General features: G+C 44.2%; 1 protein-coding gene across 2 annotated transcripts in view; it reads right to left on the bottom strand.

The window, feature by feature from the left end:
* The window catches only part of LRRK1 (leucine rich repeat kinase 1), a 73994-nt gene that overhangs the window by 14975 nt on the left and 39276 nt on the right, over nt 1–19743 (bottom strand). For both annotated transcript variants that reach the window (XM_032195267.1, XM_032195268.1), the window contains exons 13-24: nt 18409–18538; nt 17762–17874; nt 16677–16891; nt 14463–14627; nt 12224–12396; nt 10121–10241; nt 9714–9873; nt 9210–9486; nt 5998–6169; nt 4406–4569; nt 3014–3153; nt 1356–1605 (exon numbers count right to left, since the gene is read on the bottom strand). In XM_032195267.1, coding sequence (XP_032051158.1) covers nt 1356–1605; nt 3014–3153; nt 4406–4569; nt 5998–6169; nt 9210–9486; nt 9714–9873; nt 10121–10241; nt 12224–12396; nt 14463–14627; nt 16677–16891; nt 17762–17874; nt 18409–18538 — 2080 coding nt within the window. The remainder of the gene's footprint in view (nt 1–1355; nt 1606–3013; nt 3154–4405; nt 4570–5997; nt 6170–9209; nt 9487–9713; nt 9874–10120; nt 10242–12223; nt 12397–14462; nt 14628–16676; nt 16892–17761; nt 17875–18408; nt 18539–19743) is intronic.

Here is a 19743-nt window from a genome sequence, read left to right as displayed (position 1 = left end):
TCATAGATTCTTATTTGCTGAGAGGAATGGGTCACCTCAGCTACCTTTGTCATCTTAAGGTACTCTGGCTCCTGTATGGCTCAACAGATTCGTTGCAGAAAGAAAATAAAAGGCTTTTTACTGAGACGACTTATCCTGTGAGAATCAAACAGATCTGGAAAGCACATAAGCCCCTTTTCCAAGCAGATGACACAGGTGCAATATTTATAACATTTATCTGTATTAGCAATTTTTTTGCTTCATTTACCTCCAGTTCCTCTCCTCCCTGCTGAGGCAGGACAGGATGTTTACGAACAGCCCCACACTCTGAAACCTGATTATTCCAATCAGCTCGCTATTCCCAGGCTGTAATTCATCATTTCCCCACTCTTCCAGAGCCCACTTTTACAGCTGTTTGTACTTGAAACATCTCCGCTCACCTCACACCAGTGAAATAAACCTATAGGAGAAAACGCCGCGAGGAGGCCATCGTGACTGGCCACTGAGTATTGGCCCAGAATGCCTAGTAAAATGACTGTAAAAAAGGAACAGGGGTCACTAGGAGCAGAGAAAGCTCCAACAGCAGCTGACAGGACATCATTTGGTCTGGAGGCCTCACAGCTCTACACTGGAACCAAAGAGGTCTGATAAAGGTGACCTGAAAGGGACCCCAGCCTCTACCTGCTTTCAGGTCATCTCTCGTTCCACTCTTGTTCTACATACTAAGAAATATGGGGTAAAAGATCAAACTCTTCTGGGAATGCAGGTAAGCAGCTAAATATTTGGCAATGCTGCTACAGATACGGAAGTGCTGTTCCAGCTGTTCAGGACTACCACACTACTACTCCAAAAATAACAGCTCTGAATCATGCAGAAGCCTCAACCCAATGTGAATTCTGTAGTGGTGTCTACATAAACTCACTCTCCTAAAGGCTCTTCAAACCTAAAGGTGATTTCAGTGTCAGTCTTGTGATGCAAGCAGCACTGCCTTTTGGGTTTGCATATTAATGTCTCCTTTCTGGTTTATAACAGGGATCCCAGAAAAGCTCCAACTACAGAAGGCTCTAGCCAGAATACAGAACAATGCAGAACAGATGTGGTGTTAAAAAGGGACTGTCACATTGTACTGCAGTGATCTCCGAGGACCCTGCGAAGTGAATCAAAGAATCACAGAAAGATTTGGGTTGGAAGCGACCTTAAAACCATCTAGTTCCAACCCCTCTGCCACGGGCAGGGACATGTTCCTCTAGATCAGGTCGATCAAGATCCCATCCAACCTGACCTGGTTCCTCTAGCAGAGATGACTTAGGAAAACAAAACCAACTGAACTACATAGACACACTGAAATCTAACCAAAGGCGACCGAATAAGATTACCTGGCAGGAAAATCTGTCATGAAAAGTTCTGGGACCAGCTCTTGGAGCGAAACAGGGATGTCAGGGTGGTTAGGACACGTGATGCAGTCCAGCTCGATGGCAGTTAGGACACAGTCCTCCATGTTAAAGTACTGTGCATCCTCCGCCTTCTCACCACAATCATTCTCCTCCATCCTGGAAGCTGCACAGATGTGGCAGGGCACGTACTGCTCCATCAGCAACGTGCCATCGCTCTCAGTGGCTGTGAGTGCTTCAAACCAAGCAAACAAACAAAAAGTGACTCACAAATTGAGAAGGAGAAACAGTTCCTAGCACATTCAAATGTTTACAGTCATGGTTTGCAGGTAATGCACAGGCTTGCAAAGAAAATGTATTCTGGACCGGTAGAAATGTGAAGTATACGAATAAAGAATTAGAGAGAGCTTCCTACTTGCTGGAAGTCTGCGTGTGAACTGTTTATAGGGATCACAGCGTATCATAAAGGGCATGACCATGCAGCAGAAGAATGGCAGCTGTGAGGCTGCCTGTGAGCCCCAGCCCCTGCAAGCTGCCAGATGGCTTCGGGTGGGGAGCAGGCATGGGAATGGGAATGGGAATGGGAAGGGGCTGGGAGGCACGACACGCTGCGCTCAGCCTGGGAGCTTCAGATGCAGGCTGGGAGGAAGCACGCAGCTGCAGCACCAAAGTTAGGAACACAGTCACAGCGGGCTCCCTCATGAGCAATGCTTTCAGCCCCTCTGGGGGAAACTGAGATCCTACCAAGGCAGAGCCTCAGTGAGGCTTCCACCTCTCCCACTGACTACAGAGGGATTTTGTGGTGACAGCTTCTGTTACATGCCTACAATTAGGCAGGGTGAATCCGGGCCGTAGCCTTTGAAGTCATGACTTTTCTCAAGCTTCAGTGATTAATACTATCATTATTTTAATCTAAAGGCAAATAAAATTTTCTTTTATCTTCCTAACATGCAGAACATGGTTATGTGAGAGTGCACAACTGTTTCCTCAAGAGAACTTCCAATTAAGAGATTTGGCACCGTTTTCTAAACCAGTGTGTGACCAATGTGGGATGACAAAAAATACTTCAGATTTTGTTTTGGTTTTAAACAAAGTGTATTGGGGTTGCAAACAGCCCGCTGGGTAACAGCAGGGTCTGTGCTGATCACAGGAAAAACAACTGCTGGAATCAAGGAAGTTACCTTGGCACAGAATCCTAGGTATCATATTCACTCATGCCTCTCACATCACAATTTTGTAAATTACAGGCTGTTAGAAATGGTGGGTAAAATGCTGATCCCAGCTGATGCCAAAATGAGTTTTGGCATTGAGGGACAGTACCAAGTAGTTTGGGCAAAATCCTGCCTCTGCTGTGAGTACAGGAAGTCTCTCAGACTCCTCTGGAAGCAGGTCCTGTTTCAACTGTAATGTTTCACCTGTGATTGATGAGATGAAAGACACAATGTCTAGACCAAGGTTTGTTGGCAAAGAATCTCAATCTGTCTGCAGGTTATCAGCTTTTCTCAAACTTTATTGGCTTGAGACTGTCAGAGCCTGAGGGTTCTTAATTTAATGCACAATATTGTGCACCTGGAGAGCTCTGTCAAAAAACCTTCTGTTAAACAGACATAATACTGCATAGAAAATTACAGCACTTCTCTTACCAGGAAACCACTGGTCTATCAAAGAGTTGACATGATCTGTGATGAACGCCATCGCTGAAAAGTCTCTCACTTCTGACTGGCAAATGATTTTAATTCCTCCACTTTTTTTCTTTTTCCAGTTCACATCAGAAGACTCCACACTGCACAAGGAAGCCAAAAAACAGACAAATGAAACTTTTGTGAAGTATCAGTGTCAACAAACTTTTTTTCTCCTAGGAAACCTGAGTTACAAAATAACATGTATCTCACAAGTAATCAAAATAAAACTCAATCTAGCTTTGAAAATGATTTTCAATTCAGTCTATTCTTTAAATGCCTTTGAGAAGAGAGGTCTTGTACAGAAATGCTGATTCCTCACAATGGATAAATGCTACAGAAGGTCTGGCCCAGAGAAAACTCTGGCCTCAGTGAACCAAGTATAATGTAGAGTTTTGACAGAAATGCTCCATCCAGAATGATGGAGGGTTAGGATTTTTCCAATGCCTCATGATAATAATAATTAAAGTATCCCCCAAACGTCCAAAAAATGTTTGAAAGGAATGGATAGAATAATTCTTGTGCAATTCCCACAAAAAGGACAAGTAATAAAAAAAAAAAAAAAAAGCATCTTTGTATTAAAGAACTTTAATTTTTTGAAGCACGGAACCTAGGAAGATACAGTACAACCACAACCACGTTCTAGAATTTAGGGTTCTAGCCCGTGCTTTGCAACATCTGAATCCAAGTGTCTGTTCATCTGCAGACTGCCTAAACAAACTCAGGAAAGTCACTATGCCCTTCTGGTCTCCAATGACGTAACAGCACCAATGGTTCCTCCCTGTCTTGCCAGGGAATGGAAGAATAAATGCATCTTCAGCTAGTGCAGAGATTAAAGTTTTTATGTGGCCGCCAACTCTCTGCATTTCTGAAAGAATATGGGTGGCAGGTTCCCTCCAGGCTCGCAGCTTAAACCCATTCCCTGTAGTCCCTGTCACATGCACGCTGATAGCACTGAAGCACCTCCACCCATATGGACTGCTGCCATACACTGGTGAGGTTTTAGGATTCCGTGGAAAATTCATTGACTTAAGGACATTTTTGCACGTGACAATGCATGATTTTACCTGGCAAAGAGTTCTGCTCTGAATATCATTTTCTGTTTTCAGACCTCTTTAAATTTGTGGCTGCAATAACACATAAGCTGACATTTTCAGAACTGCCAAACAATCACTTACTCATCATTGTTGTCACCAGTTGTTACCAGATGAGTTATGGCTATTAGAAGAGCCTCCTCTTCTACTGATGAGTGAGCATATACAATGAGTCAGGCCCATTCATCTCCATTCAGATGATGTGCTTCACACACTCTATTAGTTCCCTTGTAACGCATGCTGCATTACAAACACAAATTACCTAAGATAGCCTCCATCAAAGGTAACGAACAGACCTTCCTGCCAGTAAACAGTTTGCTTCCTTTTGACTCGGAAGGTGCTGCATCGATTTCTTTGAGTGCCTGTGAAGCTGTAGATGGCCACCTTTTTGTTTCTTGTCTTGGTGTCCTTCTTGTTTTCAAAAAGCTGAAACAAGCAAAAAAAAAAAAAAAAAGCATGATAATTGTTACATCAACAAAATTTCTCAGGAAAACATTGCTTTAATCAAGCAGTAAGGTGACTTTTCTTTTTTGGCTTTCACAGATGCTATCATAACTTTTCCATACAGAGCGACCTGCACTCATAAAAAAAATTGCAACAGAATGAAAATACACACAGTAAAAGTTGGTTTTGCAGCCATCGAAACATTTCTATGCCACTCAAAAAGAAAGAATTTCATGTTAGCAAACAGCTGTTAATTCTACAATCATGACATTTGTTACATGAATTCTGTATTTGCAGAAGTCTTATAAACTTCAAGAAGAGCTTAAATGCTTTAGTGAATGATCAAGTCTGTTCTCAATGTAGAGAGTCAGCTTTTCCACCTGTTTCAGTGGGAGGCAGATGGCTTTCCTCCAAGGTATTTCAAACCAGTACTTAGAGCAAAAGGTATTTTTGTTTTTAAACCAAAGCATTAATCTGCAGAACTCCACTGTACTCATTGTCCTTACGCTTTGTTGTCTGCAGACTGGTGAGATGCCTTTCCATTCACTTCACTGTGGATTGGGTGAGGTCCCTAGTAATGGGGCGTTAAGGTTATGTAGTGTCTGTGAGGATGTAAGCAAGGGGTTGCCAAGAAAGCCCTTTAAAACAGGCAAAATTATTAAATGGGTTCAGAAACCTGGAACTCGGAGGACCTTCCAAAAACAAGTATCATGTTTTCCATGTTCTGGACATCAGGGACAGAACACAATGTAAATGGATGGCTGTAAAGAAGACACCATGGTAGTAGTAAAAATACTCTGTAGGTATTTGTCATGGTTTCCAGCAGAGCTGTGTTTTCAGATATAAACAGTTGTAAAAAATTGTCAATACCTACAAAATTCACTTAGCTTTCAGAACCTTACAGAGACTACTTTAATGATATGCACATTACTCGCACTAATAGGGTGCCTCCGTGCATTCATTATCCCTTTAAGACATGAGTTGTGTAATTTGTTTCTCATTTAAACCCTTACAGATTCAGATAGCTGACTTGATGGAGATATTCCAGATCTCCACTGGCAAGTGAAAGCAGAGTCTGACCCAGTGGAATCGTCATGGACAAGAGCTGCAGGCAGAAGTCCAATTACTTGTAATTGGAAGATGGTGGGGGTACTGAGTCCTTCCAGGGAATCGTGCTATAAAGAGACAGTGGAAAAGGCAGGGTTTTTTCCCAGTGTTAATTTGTTGTTCTAAGTGACACCTACCATAAAACCAGTTTCAGATTTTGATTGCAGATTGCATTTCTGTTTACTCAATAATTTTATTGAAGTCTGTGACCAAATCACACTGGATGTGCAGAAACAAGCAACTTAACACTGAACGCTAACTTCATCTGTCTCCTTTTGCTTGCAGAGAGATACAGTAACCTACCTGGAGGTCCATCTCTGCCAGGCTAATTAGCATTCGTGCTATGAATCTTTGCCAAAAGCCAACTGGGACAAAACTCATCTTGAAGACCCTTTGGACTGTGTTTGTAGTCTGGTGGCAGAACCCGTGGATATCTAATGCTGGCTTGGTAGGAAGCAGATGAGGGAGGAGGTACCTGAAACAAATCAAATTCAACAGCTCAAATTTTAGCTACAGCTTGTAACAGTGAGTACATTGTTACTGGATAATAAGGCAATTCAGTCTCCAAAGAGATTTTTAATGGCACAGCCTACTGCATATAAAAAAGCTTTTAGACTAAAGGCACTGCAGCAATACATGAAGTTCATTTACACTATGGAAGTAAGCAGAGGCAAAATAGACATGACATAATTCAGCCAGGGCTATTGGACAGGGCTAAAATTGATGTAATCAGCAGGACGTTTGTGTAATCACAAATTAGATGTGTTAAAATATAGGAGTCATTAGAACAGCTGTGATGTTGAGACTCATTCAGACTTGGTATCTTTACTACTGTGCTCCAGTAGTAAACAGAGAATTACAGCTGTGCTGCTAGGTGGAACAGGAGATAAATGCAAAAACAACATACAGCAGCTCAGCCTCTGTAAGCCCAGAAGGTGGGAGGTGGCAACGAGACATTTATGGGCTGCAGGGACTGGACTGCTCTGGCTCTCATCCTAGTCCCAAGAATTAGAGCATCTTATGCGTCACCATGACAGTGCTTCCTGCTGTACCACGCTGCAGCTGATGGACTCCCTGACACGTCCCTGACAAACTCCTACAAGCAAGAGCTCACTGTGCCAGGCTGATGCCAGCAGCCTCGTTCCACCTCCTCCTGCGGGCAGGTTTTAGGTCCAGCAGTGGATCTTTTCCCAAGTGTGGGAGGAGACTCAGTGCTACCAGAGTCCAACTCATCCGAAGTAACAGCTACGCTGGGGTAGAGGCCCACAAAGTTTTCAAATTATTTTCAGACCTCTCAGTAAGCACAGAATATTCATTTGTGCTGATCTTCAGTATTTGGGAAGCTAAAAACTTTTGGAAGACTAAAACTGTTTTGAGAACTATGAGCTTATGGCTTTCAATACCTGCCAATAAATCCCTTAGCAGTGATACTCTTCTGCACCAAATACGTTCCAAGATGCTTATACGATCAAAAATCGGTCCAAATCACATTTGGTTGTAAGCAGAAACACTGCTCAGTGTTGAGCCTGAGAAAATTTGTCGGCATCTGGGGCTCATCATTGACGGGCATAATGACAGCAATGAGGCAAACAGCCAAGGGACTTGACCAAAGTAACAGTGACAGGGACTACACACACAACTAGAACTAATGCTGGGTCCAAATCCAATGCTTTAAGCCTATCACGTTTTCTTTCTAGCAGCTGCAGTACTCTGTAAAAACTGAAAAATCAGCTCAGAAAAAATAGCCATCACTAGACAACAGCTTTCTCCATATGTTCCAGTCCATAACATCTGATGATGCTTTACATGATCAAATTACCCCTTCCATAAATCATCTCTGGAATGTAAAACTGATAAAAAATTCAATTCACTTACAAATTACAATAAGAACGGTCATATTTTCAATCCCTTTTTTGCAAGCTGATCAAAGCTAACTTATAGGCACCTCAAGCAGAAAAGTGGAGTGCATTGAGTTTCCCCTGTAAAGGTAGCTGATGCATTGTATGACAGCCAATAAATTTTCCTCAGCACATCAAAGAAAGGGTCTAGGAGTGTTAGAAGCAAGAAGGCCAGTGAGGCCCTCCTGGACCACAACTATATAGTGGATTATAATGCAGATGGAGATTTGATGCTTTTGAACAACAGCCAATGCAAATTTTGAAAATATGTGAAACATGCCCCCATCCACCCTTTCAGAACAGAAACTGGCAGCTGCTTTCTCTCCTGACTGCACAGAAATCCTATCTGGCAATCTAGACAATAGTTGCAGAAGCACAGTAACAAATAACTGCTCTGTGTCTGGCTAGTACATTAAATTAATCCAACCTGCTATAGCTACAGCTCGTCAGTGGGAAGAATATTCTGTTAATGTGGCTTGGATCGCTCTAAAAAAGATTGGGCAGGCCATGAAAAAGCAGTTTCCTTGTTCCCGAGGCACAGACAATGTAATTGCCTCGGAGAAAAATGGCAGATAGTGACAAGGAGTCCAAAAGGCACTTTGGACTAAGCAGAAACATTGCTGCTTTATCTGTGTTAAGCCTGAGAAAATTTGTTGGCATCCGGGACTGGATAAGTGACAGGCATAATGACAGCACAGAGAATGCTGCACTTGTGCTGGCATTCAGAGCTCCCGAGAGGCTCAGAGCGATGCAGCCCTGCTGTCCTGGAAGGGCAAGGAAGTGAAATGCAAATGCCACATCAGAAGTGCAATACGACGATGGTTTCACCGTTAACCCAACAACAGGCGGTCGCCAAGCAGATGGGAGAGAGAAAAATAGCAGGGAACTGTGCCCGGAGGAAAAGAGATCGGGGGTGGGAGAGAGGAGGATTCATTAACATTTAAAGAGAAGGAGGTTTCCTACACCATTTCTAGGAAAACTATTGAGCGACACCTTTGGATCAGGCTAAAAAAATAGAAACAAGAAAATCACTTTGCTACTGAAGCTGCAATTTCCTGATTTCACTAGAAATAAATTACAGCGCTTTCAGGGCCGACATATTTATTGACTACCCAAGGTTTTCTGCCCTAGCCTGGAGCGAGGATCACTCATTGGAAGCAGATGACTCCAGCCCATCTTCATTTCAGGCCCAGCAGCCACAAGCCCCACATCCTCTCAGCTGCAGCTGTGCCAGCCAAGCACTTGCAGCTCCCACCTGCTCATCGCCACATCCCTGCCAGTGTCACTGCCCCTCCATTTTGGTGGTCAAGCCACCCCCGAGTGTCCCTTACCCCGTCAGTCTTAATGCACTGAGTGGGCTCAGACCTGCTTTGGAAAGTTTTCACACCAGCCTAGCTTGTTTGGACCAAAGGACGCTCATGCCAGCCCTTCCAAGGAAAGGAAATACAGCCCAAATGGATGGGTGTCTTCCACTATGCTGCTTAAAGCACTCAAGTATTTTAACACAACAGGATCCTTGTCAAGACCATTGCGTACAGTGACAAAGCCTGTTAGCAACCACTGATTAAATGGTCATTTTTCTCCAGTCTGGCTAAGCCTCTCTAATTACCAACCTACCTGTTATTGGCTACTGGCAGAGCAATTTCGAACTTGGCCAAGAACTGGAAGTACTGTTCTTCAGTTTGTTCAGTGAAGCCCGTCCCAACCAGCAGCATCCTGAGATCCTCTGCTCTGATAACTCCATTCTTAGCAACAGACTTCGAGCTCTTGATGTTGAAAATCCTCTGCAGGCACTCTGAGAGCCAGACGGGGTCGAGGAAGTAGAGATTTCTCAGGCCGTGACTTGTGTCTGGGAAATGTAGTAGTGTACCTGTTTCTATGAGAAAATTAATTGCTGGAAAAAAAAGAAAAAAAATTGTAGATCAGTAATAGACCAACATTAGGATAATACAGTGAAGATGAGGAAGACTAGGAGGCAATCAGGGTAGCTTTATCCACACCAGGGATAGCCAGCATGAATAGCACGAGAATAAGAGCCAAGAGAATAACGTGTATCTGAGGAACACTTCAATTGGTCACAAATATTAATTACCAAGAAATCACCAGTCTGCTGTGACCTACCAGTTTGCAAGTCTTCGTAGTCTTTGATATCATTTCCAGGATTTTGCTCAATGATCATCTCTATCTGTCTGTCTGTTAAATACTGTACATCATCGTTCTGACTTCTTTTATGCTGTTCCGCAAGGACAGCTTCTTGAAGACTGAGGTAACTTCGTGGTATCTGCAAGCCACGTGAGAAAAAAAGCAGGATCAATATTAGACAGCAACCACGCTGCTGGTGATGAACTGCCTAAGCTGTCACCCTTTACAGGGATCTTGAAGTGATGGCTTTTTTCCAAAGCAATTCTGCATACTTCACACACCTCTTGTGGCAGCAGTAACTCCAAAAATTCACTTCCCAGTCCCAAACCAACCCCCCAGGAAGCCCATCTTTGGTAAGGCTCACTGCTAGAAAGCACAGTTCTCACCAGTCTCCCAGCAAGTTTCTGTGAGCAAATTGAGCTGCCGACATCCTTCATGTTGCAAGTGACGTGAAAAATCAGCTGTCGGAGTCCATCGAGGCCTTCCAGAGTCTTACACGAGAGCTCACTGCAAAAGTCATGCAAGGGGGAGGATTACCAAACCTTATCAGCACAGTGCCTTCCTCTGCAGGCTCACTTTCCCTTATCACTGCCTAAGTTTCCTGTGTCAAATGAATGGGAGGAAGGCTGTCAGTGAGCATTTTTAGTTGGGAGAAAAATACTGAGAAGCCTGGAAAAGATATATTAAGCCAAACTGCTTGCTTCATTCTCTGCATCCTGCTCGTCTATCCCCTAATGCACTCTGACCTTGGGGACTTCCTTGGCAGACCAACCAAAGCCATCACCTTTTTTCCCTTCAGTGCTGCACACATCCTGGAAGGGTCTGCAAGAATGAGGAAAATGCTGTGCTCCAGCAACCACTGGAGACGAGTCTGGTCCTCAGATCAAAGAGGCACGATGATGACTACCAGACACCTTTTCCCACCCTCATTCCGGCCCTCGCTCAGCTGGGTCCTGTTATCTGGGAATTGATGCTTAGATCCTGAAAGCTGGCCTCCACCCTCTCTTTAACAGCTAAAAACCTGTTCTCTCCAACTCTTGCTATTTCTGGCCTTTTTTGTGGGCCGGATAAGAACAGTTCTCTTCCACTCTCCTCAACAAAAGGTCTTTCTAACTGATCCCACACATGTTCCTGGGGCCGACAGAAAATGGTTTTCTGAAGATTTATCTTAAACCTCAGCCATGAGTCACGCTGGGAAGTGTGTGCTCACTGGGATGCTGGAGGACCAGCACTGATGAAGGCACCCTGGGCTCACCCACACAAGACTTTCACAACACACTCCTCCAGCACTGCTCCGTGCAGACGAATGACGGGGAGTGAAGGAGACTGTCTGCAGCGGGCATGGCAAGGAGGAGGCAGGAAAATGGGCAGAAAATTGTGACAAAATGCAGGGGAAAGGAAGGTGAGGAAGGGGAATGTGCAGGATGTGGGGTAGGTGAAAGAAAGCCTCCTTGAAAAAGGATGAATGAAATTATGGGATTTCTGTGGTGATGGGAAAAGATCTCTAAGGAGACTGAACCACAGAGCTTTCTCTCTCACACTGTGCATCTGTATGCCTCGAACTGGGTCCCTGGTACTTCTAACCAGAGCCAGATGAAAGAGCCAGCTGGGGTGCCTGGTGCAGCACTTGCCTTTGCAGAACAGAGTGTGGGAGGTCTCCTGACGGCTTTGCCAGGCAGCAGATGCAAAGCGCGATGGGCCATAGCAGCACCCTTCTTTACTTGCCAGCTGCCACCTGCTCATGCCCCAGGCATTGGCAATTTCACACTGTTTGGGGCTGGCTGGTGCCAGCCGGTTGCATCCATGCTCCCTCTGTGCTGTGCACCCCCCTGGCTGACAGACCCGCTTCTTTCCCAGCCAGAGAAGCCTCGTCTCCCTCGGGGCATTCTCCGTCAGGAGAAGGGAGGGAGCTGTGTCAGACTCCATGGCCTGACAGACAGACGGATCTGCCAGACAGCACAGCCCCTCTGTTTTCACATGAGGAGAGCTCAAACAGCACAGGTTTGGACTGCCGGGGGCTCAGGAGGCTGACTCACTGCTTGCACTGTGAACACTGCCACACTCAGGTAGTGAGAAGTTCCCGTGCAGCCTCCCCTGCCAAACCCTGCAGCACCCACCACGTAACAGTCATGCTTGGTAAAGGAAGCTTTGCAGCATTAATTACCCAATCTGTGTGTTCTCTCCCTGTGACTAATTAATAAGCTGTATCTCCATTTAGGCAGTGAGGAAGCTGAGCAGCGCAGGAGTACTGAAACAGGCAGACCAAGGTCATGACTTTGGAGCTTCCAGCTCTCAGACCCACGATCAGACCCCTGAGCTGCACTGAACTTCTCTCTGATTATGCCACATTATCCCAATCAAAAATAGATGAAATGCCACGCTGACGAGTCTTCAAATCAGTTCCGTTGCCAAGGAGATCAAGGATTGCAAAATTGTTCAAAGTGACATAAAATAGAGTGACTGAGCTTCATAAAAGCACAGATACTTACTGCAGGTGCTTGAATGTGATATCTGGGAAGCCGGTTGCTCTGGATCCAGAGGGAGACCGACAGAGAGCCAGGACATACGCCCTCAGAGTTGCTATCCTCTCAACACGGAACTTAGTTTCAATTAAATCAAGGTGTGTTCCTACCACTAACACCGCTGAATTTGGAGCTTTGGCCTGTAAGAGAAAACACTGACAATGATCTCATCTACACTATGTCATGGTACATTCTGCGAGGACATGTGAAAAATATAATATCTAACCGGGGGAGTCAAACACATGAATAAAATGTGTAATATACAAATAAAATGAAAGCAACCTGTCTTGGCAGCTTGACAATTGTAAAAAGTGATCTGGGTGTTACAGAAGTTCTCCTGCAGAACACGGCTCAATAACCTGAAGCTACTGCAGAGCAGGAGACTGTCAGTTAGGGTTTGTTACATAAGGGCTCAACATAAAGAGTCATCATGTCGTATTAAGTTGCTACAAGTCAGCTAAACGAAGGGAACTACGTCTGCACAGGCAAAGGAGAAGAAGATAGCTTAACCTGTAGCTAGAAGATCTAACTTTGATACCCAAAAAAAGGCTAGTGACATTCCAGAATGGGTATCTGGGGAGGTTATGCAAACATTTGCTCTGGAGGTTTATGGAGAGGTGAGATAAACTGCTAGAAATGTCTAAGTCTACTTAATCCTGAATCAGTACAAAGGAATGGATTAGATGATCCTGTGGTTTCTTCCAACCCTTCCATGATTTTATTACAGGGTTGGAAAGTATCCGGATTTCAGGAAACACACTGCCAATTACAATGGGATTGCACAGGCTTAAGCAGGGATCAGCCACTGGATCAAAATGACTTTGAGCACAGAAGAAAATTCAGTTGCAGAACCACGTGCTGATTTGCAGACAATCAATGTCTCCCTTACAGTGTTCACTGAAAACTCAAATCTGAATGACACCAAGCTTGATCTCATGCAAACACAGGAGAGATGGCTGTACCAAGGCAGACCAAAGGGCCCACCTGGCCCAGTATTCTGTTTGGAGGCACAGACAGAATCTGTGTCTATATTTTTGATTAAAGTATAGGCACAAGATAAGCATATAGAGACCTTCCCTGGTATGTTCTTCCAGCACCCAGCAGGCTGGAGGACACGAAATTCCTGAGCATGAGATGGTACCTCTGAATTAATAGCACCTGATGGATTTTTCTTCCACCAAGCTGTTTTTAAAACTTCTGATACCCACAGCACACAGTAATCCCAACAGACTCTGCAGCTTAGTTATCTGTTGTGTTTAGGGTACTTCTTAGTTTTTTGTTTCAAAGCTACCATCTCATTTACTCTTTCCTAGTTCTTCTACTGTAAAAGATAACTAACAAATACTCCCTTAGGGTTTTTGCCTTATGTCCTCATGACCTAGTCTACTACAGCCCTCCTCATTTACCTCTTTCCCAAACTGCAGAGGCCTAATCTGTTTAACTGGTCTGCATTCAGAAACTTTTCCATACTTATAACCATCACACTCATCTTTCTCAATATCTTTTCTGTTGCTACTATGTGCTTCTTGGAGTGTATGAAGGACACAAGCACATCATACAGTTTTGAAATACCATAATTATGTTTTCTGCTTTGTTATCTAGATTGGGTTTTTGATTGCTGTTGAACACTAAGCTAGTATGGTTGCAATGTCAAGATATTTCTTTGAGAGGCATTAGCTTAGAGCTCGTTTCTGTGTGCATAATGTTAAGGCAGGTATCAAGTAATGAACATTGAATAAAAACCCAGTCAACACCAATTAACTCACTGCAGCTGAGTCTCAGCTGAGAGATGTCCAGGAGATACATACCATTTTATCTGAATCTAGAGTGTTAAAAAGCATAATATCAAGACCAATGTGTGTCTAATCCACACACACAAAAAAGAAGGTGCTTCAAAACTTCTTCAGAGCTTAGTGTGGTCAAATACTAATTCCAAAATAAGTATGTACTTAGCAAGGGTTTATAAATCAGCTTTTGTTTCATTCTCTGATGTGTGCGAGGGAGAACAAAGGAAATTAAATTTAAACCATTAAATACTGTGATAATGCCTACTGAGCAATGGAAAAGTAATTCCAAAAGCTATGCAAAATTCATAGTTTGTGGAGTTTCTAAGAGGAGACTAAAAAGACTCAGTAATACCACATATCTATGTGCTGAGATACTACTTGATAAACAGATACCCTGGAGCCCACCAGTGACTTCTTACCTCAATGTTCAGCAACCAGAACTGTAAGTTTGCCACAGCCTCTTCCCCCAGTGCCAAGTTCCATACAACTATGTACAATGCTTTGTCTGTGAAGAAACACTGATTGACTGTAGACATGCTTGCTGGGCCTCCGATATCCCAGACATTGAACTCCACTGAATCAACCTACTTAGACAAAGAGAAGTGTTCAAATCAAACGGTTGCAGTAAATCACAGGGAGATAATAGCTGAAGCATAAACCTACGCCTGCATAATGTATGACACAAGAAGGGTTTCAATGTCCTAATTGTGCCTCCAGGAAAGAAAAATCAACAAGCAATTGTTAAGCAAGGCTACTACTTCCCCACAGGAAATCAAGACTAATTACTTGCTGCTAAAATGATAGAGGTGCCCTTGATGCTGGTAAATCTCCAGTTAATGCTGTGGATTCTCCAGCACAAACAAGGGTCTCATTCTGAGCCCTGTATTTCACTGCATCTTGAATAGAAACTGCTTCATCCTCGTCTGTGCCACACTTAACAGGACCGCCGAAACTAGTTATCTGCCGCTGCGAGGGGGAGCAGGAAGCCTCCTGCTGAAATCATTTCCACAGAGCTCAGCCCCAAATATAGGTGCCTGGGAGGTGGGAAGCTTCTCAAGCCTTTCACAAACATTTCCTGCCTGTCACTCAGAGGCTGCTGACGTGTGCATGCCACAGCAGAGATGGGCACGAATTACAGCTCGCTGTAATTCAGACTTGCTGGCTTTCAGGGGAACGTGTGAATGGAAGTCTCTCCAGCTCGGGTTCTCCTCTGAGTAGCTCAGCACCCATTCCTCAGTGCAGGCCCACAACAGCACAAAGAGGGAGAATAGCTCTCTGCTTAAATGGTATTCGAGCTTCCAGCTGCAGTAGGAAGTACCTGCATACCTTGGAGGCTCTGTCTCTAAATTATTTTACCCCGGGGAAGCAAGAAGCTGTGGATCAGCAGGAAACCCTTCTCCAGCCACCATCCTCAGAGCATCATGTAACTCCAAGTGGGCTCTGTTTACTGGTCCAACTCCAAATACTGCTTGATCCCACATGACAAGTTACTCCATGAGATTTCAGAGAGCAGTCTAAGTATCTTGGTATGGCTCTGATCTAGCAGTCCCAGCCTGAAGTCTCCCAGGAACAGCTGGAAGAATTTCCATATTGTTTAAACCAAACCCTAACTAGCACCAGGGCTGCCTTGTGCATCCAAATGACCTTCAGCTGTGGGTGCTTGGATGGAAAGACAGATTCAGAGGTAGGGACAAAAGCCTGCTCAGCAACTTGGACCCTACTCCAGGTCTTTGACACTGTCTAGGTTTTTGTTTCATTCAATTGCTCTTCAACACAAAATCCACAGCTCTCTTCTCCCATCAAAGTCTTCTCTTTAAAGAGTTGGGCTGCGCTTGCTCTTTTCTTTCTGTCTCTGGCCTGGCACTCTTTGCTGTAGAATAGCTGAACTCAGCAGGCTCTTCTACCCCTTCCAAAACAGCCTGGTGGCCATGGCTCTCATCTGAGAAGTGAGAGCCATGCATTTACACACCCTCAGTTCTGACAAGAGCCCAGGATCAGTTCTGCACACTCTAATCCGTGTGGTACTATGCAAGCAGTAGACAGAGCTACCTACAAATCTCTCAAATACTTGAATAAATTCAGTGCTGTCCAAAACAGTTCAGTGTGGGTTAACGTAATCCCTGGGTGAGGAGCTTGAGATTCAGGAGTTTAAGGTATGCCTTAGATATCCCTAGATCACAACCAGAAGTCAGGCATCCTACCTTCCCCACACCTTTTACATTTAGAACAGTTCTGACACCAAGGGAGTCCAGCTTTCGGTACGATGTCCCATTTTGTGGCCCCAAGTGAAAGGACAACCTGCTTGAGAGAAGCTGACTTAAAATATCCTCTCAAAATCAGTGTCCAAAAACCACCCGAGCTAGGACAGCCAGAATCCAGGCAGTCTACAAATAGCTTTCAGCATTTAGGACAAAAAGTCAAGGTTGAGTTCTCAGAAAAATAAAACTGTCCTCTAATATCAACTGGAAATGAAACAGAGGAATTGTGACAGCTCTAAACAGGTCACGTGTGAGGTCTGGTTCACAGGTAAGGGGAAACTGCTTGTTGTAAAAGGACAGGCAGCTGCAGACCCCAAGGGTCACTACGAGGCTCAAGCATCTCACAGGGGCTAAGGATCTTCAATTGTTTTTCACCTTTGCCTTGTGTCCCACTGGCTTGGGTAGCTCCCATTTCGTTGTACGTATGGTGGCATCGCTGTGCATCATCTGAGGGACTTTTCCAGTCTGTAGGATCTCAATCAGTGTCGACTTTCCCTGCCGTGGAGGGCCGATGACGATCATCTTCATCAGCTTACACTTCTCTGCTTTGCGCAGCTGGGCTCGTAAGTACGCCAGCACTGTTTTAGGGCCTACGGGGGGGAAGCAAACAAGCTTTATCTGTGGTTAGCAGTTACAAACGTACATATGTACAGCAGAACTGCACAAAACCTACTGCTGCAGACACATCAGCTGAATTAATATTTTCCCTGGAGTTTCGCTGTGGGCTGAGACAACCCAGAGAATAAACAAAGAAACCTCTAGTGGACAAACCTGAGACAGAGACCCCAGAAAAAGGTCACTGCTTTGAGACTCTACAATGGAGCACTGTAAGGAGAAACAAATGCTGTGGCTCGTATGCTTCAGAAGCTCAAAGGGAACATAAAATACTAATTTAGTGTTGGAAAATACTCAGTTTTTCCTTCTACTTTTATGTTTCTACTTAAAATTAGATTTAGGCTTCAACAGTGTGCTGGAGAAGGAATAATTCCTAATAACTTCATTCCCACAGGATTTTCTTATTAAAACACACAAAAAAGAAGACAGTATTGTAATTGATCCAAAAACCTAGCAGCTTACAATAAAGTTACTGCAATGTGACTGTGACTGCTGATCCTAAGCACTTCAGTCTTTAGAAAGAGTGTCTAAATACCCTAAACTATACACATTCAGGGAGCAAGCCACAGAATGTATCCAGCATGCATACAAATGCAATACTTCATTTGCAGTAAGTCGTTCTTGGAACATGTGATCTACCTTAAACTGATCCTATAGGCAGAGATTAGCACTGACTATCAAACTTACAGATATGTGTAGGAGGTTTTGTCCTATGCAATTTCAGTTGTTAATTGCAACAAGGACTTGGATGCACGCTGTCTTTTCCTGTTTGGGACCATTAAAAGGATGCAATTTTCATTAAATGTTCATTCAGTTTCATAAAGCACACACAGCATCAGACTTACCCTCTTTTCTGATCTCTGCAGGAACATTACTGATACTTAGTTCTTCGATATCCAGCTGCCAGAGATTAGCCAGCTGTCCAAGCTCTGGAGGAAGCTCTCGGATACCAGGGTTACTGTACAAAAACAAATAGATCTACCAACAACCAGGCTTTGTGTGTAAGTAGCTGCTCTCACAGACTCTCAGATTACACTATTCTCTCCTTGTAGAAATCTTCCATTAACATTTTAATAAGGCTACTCAGCACTTTAATAGTAATTTTCATCCTAAAAGTGATGTATAACTTTAGTTTATCCTCTGGGCCAGACAAGTGTAATCATCTTTATTGGACAGTTGAGGAAATATAAGCAAAAATGATGAATTATTGACTCAAACGCTATAGAAGCAGACAGCAGAAAGCCAGCATTAACTAGAGGCACACTAGATTCCCAGGCCTGTGTTCAAAGCATTAGATCATCTTCCCTAATTTAAAAGGTTGGCTTCCTCCTTATCTAAAGCAAATGATGGGCACAGTTCTAACAAGGGGCTGACTATTTCCAGCTTTTTGACTTCAAAAGCACTGGACATCTGGGGTGGGGCTCCGCAGAAGGCTGGTCACTAAAACAACATGGAAATAATACTGCATAGCTTTTCCAGAACATGGACTTACTTTCCTAAATAAAGTTCTGTTAAACCTTTTAGAAGGCAAACGGACTGCGGGACAGATTCCAGCTGATTGTCGTTCAGATAAAGGACTTCCAGAGAATCACTCAGAAATGCTGGAAACTCCAAAAAAGGACCTGAAACAAGACAGGAAAGAAACTGCACCTTTAAAACATAACAGGCACCAAGGCTCTGTACCAAGAACCTTCACCTTAACTTTGTAGGCAGGACATGAGGTCATGTTCCTTGGCAGGAGCCACCACAAAGCAACAGCAGAAAAGCAAACAGCCTTCAAGAGTGACCAAACATCAACGCTCACATCTCAAGTTTTTAAAGCCATGGTGATGTGCATGTTTGAAGGTGACAATCTCCAGGACCTCTGAGGTGCCAAGGGAGGAACTCCAGGCCTGCCAAGATAACTATACTTCAGAGCACGAGTGGCATTTTGTTTCTCGTTGCTGGATAGCTGCTAACACCTTGCCAACTGCCCCTATTCCAGCCCAACAGCTCGCAGTGAAAGGGCATACCAAAGGCGCAAGTGTTTCTCAACATGTTTTTTCCATGTTGTGCAAGTAAAGCCCCAAACTGGGCAGAATTTACTTTCGGGCCCCCATGTTGCATCCTGGAGCAGTAAATGGTGAATCAAGTCAGTAACATCAGAGAAGAAAACCCAAACTGCAGCTGACACACGGCTACCCTATGTCACCTCTAACACACAGCCTGCATTTGCCCCCGTTCCGTTTTATACTGCAGGATCTCACGGCACTTCAGCCTTCCTACACGGCTGAGCAGAAACTAGCTTATTTTGGGAGCAACCCAAGCAATAATAGCGACACTGCATGGCTGACTTGCTGTTGCTGGAAAGGATCAGACAAAGGGAAATTCATCCGGTTCCAAAGAGCATCGTTTTGCTCCACAAATTACTCCAGGGATGGTGGCATGAAAAGCTGCCATGAATTGTATTGCTGTCTTAAGACTGTCACATATATCTACCACGAAGCGTCGTGAAGTCAAGGCAAATTAGGCCACACAGGGACAAGCAGATTTTGAGCCTCTGATTAGGAAAGTACAAGCAGCACCATCTGCTGCCTCCGCAGTCTGTAAAAGCAACTCGGAGATGTGATACCCATCCTTCCTCCAGGATGGAACAGTTGTACTTCCACCACGATCTTCCTCCCTTACAGAGAAAGCTTGAGGAACTGCAACTAGATTTAGGCAGAAAAGAGAAAGAAAAGAAAATGGAAGAGGTTTCCACAGGAGAAAGTTCCCCAGTTCTAATTTTAACAGCGTTTCAGGCCTGAGCTATGATCAGGAAGATAGAGACCCACTGTCTGCAGGGGTG

Source organism: Aythya fuligula, chromosome 11 (assembly GCF_009819795.1).
Source record: "Aythya fuligula isolate bAytFul2 chromosome 11, bAytFul2.pri, whole genome shotgun sequence".
NCBI classification, from domain to species: domain Eukaryota; kingdom Metazoa; phylum Chordata; class Aves; order Anseriformes; family Anatidae; genus Aythya; species Aythya fuligula.
This window is presented reverse-complemented; position numbering and strand designations above follow the sequence as displayed.